Source organism: Penaeus vannamei, chromosome 35 (assembly GCF_042767895.1).
Source record: "Penaeus vannamei isolate JL-2024 chromosome 35, ASM4276789v1, whole genome shotgun sequence".
Lineage (NCBI taxonomy): Eukaryota > Metazoa > Arthropoda > Malacostraca > Decapoda > Penaeidae > Penaeus > Penaeus vannamei.
In genome coordinates, this window is record NC_091583.1 from 23,689,344 (window position 1) to 23,699,343 (window position 10,000).

The 10,000-nt window shown below is 45.2% G+C and overlaps 1 protein-coding gene across 2 annotated transcripts in view; it reads right to left on the reverse strand.

The window, feature by feature from the left end:
- Positions 1-10,000, reverse strand: part of Vdup1 (arrestin family protein Vdup1) — a 129,055-nt gene that overhangs the window by 117,704 nt on the left and 1,351 nt on the right. For both annotated transcript variants that reach the window (XM_070114319.1, XM_070114318.1), the window contains exon 2: positions 8,802-9,117. In XM_070114319.1, the coding sequence (XP_069970420.1) occupies positions 8,802-8,922 (121 nt within the window). In that variant the 5' untranslated portion in view covers positions 8,923-9,117. The remainder of the gene's footprint in view (positions 1-8,801; positions 9,118-10,000) is intronic.

Sequence of the window (10,000 nt, forward strand, 5' to 3'; positions counted from 1 at the left end):
GAGAAGAGAGAAGAGAGAAGAGAGATGAGAGAGGAGAGAAGAGAGAGGGAGAGAAGAGAGAGAGAGAGAGAGAGAGAGAGAGAGAGAGAGAGAGAGAGAGAGAGAGAGAGAGAGATAGAGAAAAAAAGAGAGAGAGAGAGAGAGAGAGAGAGAGAGAGAGAGAGAGAGAGAGAGAAAGAGAGAGAGAGAGAGAGAGAGAGAGAGAGAGAGAGAGAGAGAGAGAGAGAGAGAGAGAGAGAGAGAGAGAGAGAGAGAGAGAGAGAGAGAGAGAGAGAGAAGAGAGAGAGAGAGAGAGAGAAGAGAGAAGAGAGAAGAGAGAAGAGAAGAGAGAGAGAGAGAGAAGTGAGAGAGAGAGAAATGAGAGAGAGAGAAAAGAAGAGAGAGAGAGAAGAGAGAAGAGAGAAGAGAGGAGAGAGGAGAGAAGAGAGAGGAGGAGAGAGAGAGAGAGAGAGAGAGAGAGAGAGAGAGAGAGAGAGAGAGAGAGAGAGAGAGAGAGAGAGAGAGAGAGAGAGAGACAGAGACTGACTTACCGGTCCCTGCGTTAACACATAAACATCATTTGCATACTGGTGTTTAAACTACAGTAGTTACGTTGAAGGCGTAGGAGTGGCAAGCTGGCAGTCAGTCTACCACCTGTTGTCGTTACTCTATCTATCTACACTCATCCGTTTGGCTCTTACCGAATTCTCTTTCAGCTCAACTTTCCTGTCTTTCTGATGTTTAATTGGAAATGTCTTCATTGATTTTGCTTCTCCAGATAAAAATATTTCCTTGCGCCTAAAGCTCATATAAAACCCCTAATCTACAATATAATTAAAGTTGCTAGATATTCTTCCTTATCAAATTCAACTAAGAAACAAACAGTACGAATATGCAAAATAAAATAAAATTGTTGCCTTCATGGAATGTTGGATTTTTTTTGAGTCAGTTATTGTAATATATAGTTGTATTTTTCCCATAACAAAACAACATTTATCCGGTCTTTCTCCTCGCCAACTCTCGTTCACAACATCGAGAGAGAGAGAGAGAGAGAGAGAGAGAGAGAGAGAGAGAGAGAGAGAGAGAGAGAGAGAGAGAGAGAGAGAGAGAGAGAGAGAGAGAGAGAGAGAGAGAGAGAGAGAGAGAGAGAGAGAGAGAGAGAGAGAGAGAGAGAGAGAGAGAGAGAGAGAGAGAGAGAGAGAGAGAGAGAGAGAGAGAGAGAGAGAGACATACATACATACATACAGTCGTACATAAATATACCCAAATTAAACACCCTCTGGACCACTGAAGTTCCGTAATCCTTCTAAATTACCTAAAAAACAACGAATCAATTTGCATAATAGGCCTATAGAATACCAAATAGCCTATTCCATTGCCTTAATCATCTTGAAAGAGGGAAATGGGAATCAAAAGCCACGTGGAAGACAGAGTTACAACAAAGGAAACTTACGAAATTAATGCCGTAATCATCACATTTTACTTGTCATTATCACAGCAATAAGAACCACAACACACCGTATCATTATCTTTATGAACTATGTGGTTGCTTTTATCACCACCAGGGGGTCGTTTGGTTAATTATAACATAAAAAAAACTTGTAACAGTTCTTATGATATATATTCGTTCGGGTGAGATTAAACGTGAAAGAACGAGACCCAGCGACCTAACACCTCATAGAACTTCAATAAAACCGAATATAACTTGCTTGGTATTTCCCCTTGATAAATGAAGAACAAAAACAAAACAAAAAAACAAAACAAAAAAATGAAAACAAACAACGGGTGGAGTTTTAAAAAGAAGTGGCCCACTGCGGTTTACTTTTTTTTTCTTACCCCGCGAGGTCTGGGCGTTGGTACTGACATCCGCGCTGACGTCCCCGCTGACATCCCACTCCTTTCCCTCCACCCTCCCTCAACCCTGCATTAGCCAGTCTACCTGATCAACCGGCCATCGAGACTTCCGCACGACATAAAGACCATTCAAACCCTGCTGTGAATCAGGTTAATTGTGTCCACGCGATCAGGTTAAATGTGTCCACGCGATTAAATTTTGTCCACGCGATTAAGTTGAACTTGTCCACGCGATTAGGCTGAATATGTCCACGCGGATCACGTGACACGCTCCGTTTTCTAATTAGTCAATGTACCTATAAAAAATATATATGAATGAGAATGAATAATTCGACCATGAGAATGAATAACTCGACCATGGGTGATTTGTGATTGACTTCTTCATATTACATTTTTTCTTCTTCATCGGAATTACGTGATTCTGATGAAGGAGTAATATTCAAATGTCTGTTGCAAAGTGCATTGTGGGGTTATTCGTTCTCATGCATACATTTTCTTCGTCTTCGTCATGCAGTGGAACAATTAGAGGTAGATGAGACAGCACACTTCATTGTATATGTAAAATTGGCTTTGTTCTCATTTCTTATTCCTCATTTATGCTTGAACTTCTGTCAGGTGTGTGTGTGTGTGTGTGTGTGTGTGTGTGTGTGTGTGTGTGTGTGTGTGTGTGTGTGTGTGTGTGTGTGTGTGTGTGTGTGTGTGTGTGTGTGTGTGTGTGTGTGTGCGTGCGTGTGGACATGAAAATAATCATACAATAATGTAAATACATACATACGTACACTTGCAAAATTACAATCCACTACAAGAATATCACATTCCCATAACCTATTTCTCAGCCGTCATAAAAAGTACCGCGCCGTGTTTTCAGTTCATTTTCAATCATTAACACGAATCGCCGTTCGCGCGTTCGACTCTTACCGCCGTTTTGTCGAGATTATCTGTGCCGCGACCCGATTCACGCCATTCAGATCCATTCAGAACTGACCCTGGGTTTTCATGCACATGATTTTTTATTTGCGGCGGTCACGTTCACGATAAGTGTGTACATAAGTTGAATCTAATGTTACCTAACCTTACAACCAACGATTTGAATCAATTGTGTCCAAATGCTGTTGCTTAAGCGTATATGATTCTGAATTTAAGAAAGTTGGGGTTGTGGTTGACGGAATTACTGAACTAACATCACCTTCAATTATATCAACTACTTCGAAAGTAAACAAGTAATTCAAGTGACATCGATCAGATCATATGGCCTTCCTCCTTTCATCTCCAACTTCAAATCAATTCAAGCTTTTGGTCGCAATCATTACATCAAATTCTTGGCCGCAATCATTACCTCAAATTCTTACATCATCGATTCCTCTCCCAATAATCCACTTGTCTGGACCCCATTTATGGACATCGTAATCAACTGTTAACTTCTCTCGCTACTGTCATGCGATTTTGCCTCGTACTGCATGACGGCCGGCGATCCTTTCATGCACCTAATGACACAAGGGGGGGTTGCCTCATGCTGACATTTGCCTCTCTGCAATTATGCCTCGTGAAAGAATACTGCGCGGGCATGTTTACTGTTAATAACAATGCTCCGGGGCTCAGACAGGGCTGCACAAGAAAACTACATTAGAGACGAATACACGCTCGAATTTCTTGGGGCGCTAAATTTGAACCCTCGCTCCCTTTTTTCACTCTGGACATCAAGCGCCATCAATGAAAAAAAGAACAAAGAACAAGGGAAAAATAACAAAAAACTCCCTCAAAAAAGAACAAAGAACAAGGGAAAAATAACAAAGAGCTCCATCAAAAAATACCAAAGAACAAGGGAAAAAATAACAAAATTCTCCATAAAAAATAACAAAAGAACAAATGAAAAATAACAAAAAAGGCTCCATCAAAAAATAAACAAATAAACAAATAACCCCCCCCCCAAAAAAAAAAAAATCCTGCAAAAAAAAACAACGATCCACAAACTTCTCAGCCAAATGAGCCCGTTTGCTGCAACCCCCCGATCCCTCTCCTTCCTTCGAGTGCCACCTTTCACGCTCCATATGGCCCTCCTGCGGTCCCCCCCCCCTCGCCCACCCCGCGGACGCAACGGAAGGGAAAGTGCCCCGCAAAGGGACCGCCTTCCTGTCCGCAAGCCAGCAACCTCCGAGCGGTCACGAAGGGGCGCTCGGGAAGACGTTCACGAAGGGGCGCTCGGAAAGACGTTCACGAAGGGGCGCTCGGGCAGACGTTCACGAAGGGGCGCTCGGGAAGACGTCCACGAAGGGGCGCTCGGGAAGACGTTCACGAACGGGCGTTCGGGAAGACGTTCACGAAGGGGCGTTCGGGAAGACGTTCACGAAGGGGCGCTCAGGAAGACGTTCACGAAGGGGCGCTCGGGAAGACGTTCACGAAGGGGCGCTCGGGAAGACGTTCACGAAGGGGCGCTCGGGAAGACGTTCACGAAGGGGCGCTCGGGAAGACGTTCACGAAGGGGCGCTCGGGAAGACGTTCACGAAGGGGCGCTCGGGAAGACGTTCACGAAGGGGCGCTCGGGAAGACGTTCACGAAGGGGCGCTCGGGAAGACGTTCACGAAGGGGCGCTCGGGAAGACGTTCACGAAGGGGCGCTCGGAAAGACGTTCACGAAGGGGCGCTCGGGAAGACGTTCACGAAGGGGCGCTCGGGAAGACGTTCACGAAGGGGCGCTCGGGAAGACGTTCACGAAGGGGCGCTCGGGAAGACGTTCACGAAGGGGCGCTCGGGAAGACGTTCACGAAGGGGCGCTCGGGAAGACGTTCACGAAGGGGCGCTCGGGAAGACGTTCACGAAGGGGCGCTCGGGAAGACGTTCACGAAGGGGCGCTCGGGCAGACGTTCACGAAGGGGCGCTCGGGAAGACGTTCACGAAGGGGCGCTCGGGCAGACGTTCACGAAGGGGCGCTCGGGAAGACGTCCACGAAGGGGCGCTCGGGAAGACGTTCACGAACGGGCGTTCGGGAAGACGTTCACGAAGGGGCGCTCGGGAAGACGTTCACGAAGGGGCGCTCGGGAAGACGTTCACGAAGGGGCGCTCGGGCAGACGTTCACGAAGGGGCGCTCGGGCAGACGTTCACGAAGGGGCGCTCGGGAAGACGTTCACGAAGGGGCGCTCGGGAAGACGTTCACGAAGGGGCGCTCGGGCAGACGTTCACGAAGGGGCGCTCGGGCAGACGTTCACGAAGGGGCGCTCGGGAAGACGTTCACGAAGGGGCGCTCGGGCAGACGTTCACGAAGGGGCGCTCGGGAAGACGTTGACGAAGACGTTTAACAAGAGTGGCATCTTTTGGGAATGTTTCTGAGGGTTTGACATCTGTTTGTCTGTCTGATTGGCTGGTTTCTTTGACTGTTTATATCTATGTCTGTCTGTTTACCGATGTGTGAATGACAATGTGTGGATATGGATGTGGATGTGGAAGTGGATGTGTATGTGTATGTGTATGTGTATGTGGATGTGTGTGTGTGTGTGTGTGTGTGTGTGTGTGTGTGTGTGTGTGTGTGTGTGTGTGTGTGTGTGTTCGTGTGTGTGTGTGTTCGTCTGTGTGTTAGGGCGTGTGTGATCGTGCGTATGTGTTCGTGCGTGTGTGTGTGTGTGTGTGCGTGTGAGTGTGTGCGTGGGTGGGGGGTAAGAAGACTGACGGATAGATAGGCAGACAGATAGATAGATAGTCAGAAATATAGATAGATGGATTGACATATGATTTTATAATATATATAGTTATATATGTACATAAATGTCTTTCCATACATACATATATACATACACATAAACATATACAATACATATACATGTGCATACACATATAGATAAATACATACATACATAAACATATGGACATACATATACATGGACACACAAACAGCCAGCCAAGCATACATCTGGTCAGACCAACGTCCCAGCAATGCACAAGAGAAACTGGGGAGGGCAAGCGAGGGCAAAGGGGCGGGGAAAGAGGGCGGCGGGGAAGCCAGACAAAGCGAGACCCACCCCCGCGATTCCCGGAAAGGCCGCTGTTGTAGTCGCCCTCCCTCGCCGTCGCTTCCCCCCCCCCCCCTACCCACGCCCTCCCCTCCGTCTGCGTCTCTCCCTCTCCTTTAACGCCCCTTTAACGCCTTGGTGGCTCCGCGAGATGCCATCCGTCTTCCTAATGCCACGCTTGGACCGCCGCAAATTTACCGGCGGGGAGGAACGGCTGAGGCGAAGGCGATCAGCGGAGGGCCTGGCGGTTGCTGGTGACCGCAGGTTTTCACTCGTCGCGCAAGAGAGAAAATGCTGGATCGAGAGGTAATTTGCACCGAAATGTTCATCAGTGTTTTCTGGAACTTTGGCTTCGAAGACGAAAGTAATACAAATAGGTCTACATAAGATCAAATGAAATAATCTGTAGCATGTTGCATTAACAAAACACGAGGTGTAGGTATGCCGTGTGCGCATGGCAAAGGATCCTAAAGTGGTCTTGGTTCTCCTGGGGGTCATGAGAAATGTCACGTGATTGTCGTGCCAAGCTTGTAATGGCCTGCCCTCATCGTCAGTCGATTTATTTTTTGCGAACCAACAGAAGGGGGCTCCTTCACTTCCTCATACAATGAACTCATTTATACAAGAGCGTTTTTATCCTGAAGTCGGTCCCACAACACTTCTAAGAATGCAACTTAATCCTCCATATGAAACACTCACTCACGTTGACCAGATATAGCAAGAGAACCACCCTGCTGTGATTAATAAAGAGTTCAATGACCCGGCTTTGCTTAACATTCACAACCCTCTAAGCCTCTTCAGCACCTGACTGTAAATTCCACTACCCTAACCGTTTTGTAATCTCATTTCGCAAAAGACCAACAACAAAGCGTTTATATCTAAGCTCTGAAGTCGGTGCACAGCCCGTTCCGTCATATGTTTCAGATCAGATGCTGTTTGCTCGCACTGCAGCCAAGTAGTCACGTCTGGGCGGCGCATCCTTTTGACCCTCTGCGAACCCTTTCCAGAGCTCCTTGTGTGGCGCCGCGACCTCTTCCTCTGCCCCTTTAGATGAAGCCCTGATGCCACGCCCTGACCTCTTCCTCTCCTCTTTTGATGAAGCTGCCCTGACCGCTTCCTCCATTCCTTTGACGAAGCTGCCCTGGCCCCTTCCTCTTCTTTGACGAAGCCTCCTTGCGAAACTAGCAGTTCGTATCATCTCAGCCAAACACCTCAAGTTGCATCAGTCTTATATCATAACAGATGAAGCACCGGTCACGGTCGAACTAAAGGCTGGCTAATATAAACAGGTGTGGTGTGAATAATGATGGACATTCGTACATACATGGTGTGACGGTGAAGCGCTATGACAAGCATGCTCTCTGTGGTAAGACCGGATGTGTAGTTAAATGAGTATCGAGACTCAAGGTAAAACTCTCTATGGTATCTGGTAATCTATTCATCTATCATCTATCACCCAAGGTATTACACAGTTTAATTTCGTTTAATGACTATAAATTACATTCTCTTAACACAGATGTGCACGCGAAAAGTTCTTCAGACGCAGGTGCCAGCTTACTCCTAGAATTTAGTTACGTTTTTTTAACCTATTTAACAACCTTTCCTCTTATTTTGATATTGTTAATTTTACGAGATTCAATAATGTTGTAAGTTTCAATGCTGTATTTAACTTACTATATATAGGCCTAACCTTAAATCTAAACAGTAATGCTATTAAAATCTATAATGGATATGCGGTCAATATTCCAAAGCTTTCAGGGATACGTGACTTATCAAAGTTCCTCATTCACCGCTTAAACAACTGAATCCCAACAGGCAACAACAAAAGAACATATACAAAAGGAGTTTCAAGGTGGAGGCTAAACAGAATGGTCAAACAACATTTACCGACGCCAGAGTGTGGAGAGTCACGTCCCACAGTCACCTGCTGCACCCACATCCCTCAAGTTATATTTAGCGGCCTGCCTGTCGTGGCATTTAGGACGCTGATCCCGAGTCCAGATAACGCACTGGACAAACCCCCGGAGAGCAGCTAACCTGCCCGTCACCTCACACGCGACCGGAGGTTCTGCTACCTAAGCAATCCCCTGCCACGAATAGGTGACACTTCCTCTCCTTTGTATTTATTTCGAACTTCTGGGAAATCTCCAGTATTGTGCTAATTAGGCCTATGTAACACCACTGTTTTGAAATGTTTTTGGGAGGACGATAAACAATGGGTTTACAATGACACATCAGGCAATACTCTTGAGGCTTACAAATTTGCCAGTATTTATAGGTTACACTCTAAGAAAGTAGGCTGAGGTACTACCAAATAAGGAAAAAACACACAAGACAACTGGCAGTATGTTTAGCGCCTCTAACAGCTTAACTAACTTATTAAATGTCCGCTACGCGAAAAACATTCCGTTTTCTGTGGAAAGAATGACCCATGACAATAAACAAAAAAAATATATATAATCCTTTTCAGAAGGCGAATGAATCCCAAAACGAAAGAATGGAGTTCAAGGGAAAACCACGAGAATAATATACAATAGCAAACAATAGGGTGATATTGCCATGATACACGCAAACTATGCAGAATATATAAAAGATAATGAGGTTATTCTTGAAGACTATCTACAAGCTAACCTCAATACCGTTGCCTTTGATGGTTGAAAAAATGGCTAAGAATAATGCAATAAGAATGATGAGTAAAAATAATACCTAAAATTTCAATGAGGCATTACATCAAACGATAACATATACAGTAATATAATGCAATTAACATGAGCATATACACATGTGTGTGTATATAGATTAAATGAAACAGCCACACTGGCAAGGAAAACGCTAAACCACAACGTTTCTAATGATATCAAACTCCTCTTCAGACGAAAATACAGAAACGGAACACATTACCACTTCCATTTTACCGTCTGAAGAGGAATCCGCTGTTGTCTTAGGCCTACGTGCTCTGCAGCTCACCTAAAACAGACGTGTCCTCCTCCAGCTCCACGATGACTCTCCCGGAGATGAAGTGTCCGGGGAAGTACAACAGGTTCGGGTTGTCGAAGAGGATTATGAACTTTTGTAGTTTCCGCGCCATCTTTCCTTCCTTCGCGGCGTCTCCGTTTCCGTCCTGCGTTTCCTCTTTCCTCTCACGCCTGGCTTGGCTTCACTTCCTTCTCCCTCGCCGCCGCTTAAGGGAACGCCGTATTCGCTCCAGAATCCTTTTTTCTATTGTGATTCTATATTATTCCCAATAGGCGTAATGGCGTCTTTACAAAGCACTCAAGTTCCCCTGCGTAACAAACAAAGATGAGAAATGATGGGTTTCCGGCAGGAGCCGCGCTACACACAAACGAGGTCGCGGAGTGTTAAGGTCAATCATGCTAAAGGTGTCAAGACCAAGTGCCAACCGGGAGTGCCGATGGGTGCGCTCCCATGTCGTCTTTCAGCACTACTCGATTTGTATTCTTCTAACTTAAATTTCATTCGTGAAAATACTTCATTGATCATAAAAAATACCTGCTGTTTTTTTTCGGAATCTACGTGGTATTCTTTGAAATTCGTCAACCAAAATATTATTCATCTAAGACATATTACTTTTTCTAAAATTGGGTAACGTTATTTGACAAGATCACTTTTTGCCAGTGCTTTGTCTGTTGTGATAAGCGAACAGTCACCTAAAAAGTCAGTTCCCAGATGACATTACTCGTATTGTGTAAAAGAATACATATCACGTGGGAAAACTGACGTTCGGTATATGCTAAGCAAATTCGATAGTCACAGTTCCTCGCCATCAGCGTCATTTGGTCTTCGGGTTAGTGGGTTTTGGTGCATGATAAGAAATTCATAACAAAGCACAACCTCTTCCAAACACACATTGACAAACGTTTGTAGTTACACTCAACTCACGTCAACACATGATAAACATGCACTGGCAAACCTATTTATATAACACATTGCCAGAAAAGTCAAAGATATTCCAAACATACACACACACGTGTTCAAACGTTTTCATACAGAGACAACCTGTTGCAAATACACACACACCGACGAACACCCGTAAACATAAGTCACCACAAACAAGGACACACACACATTAATATAATAACAAGGAGAAATCTGTTTTCAGATCTATATATTTATGAACACGCTGACAATGTTGAATGCTTTAAATT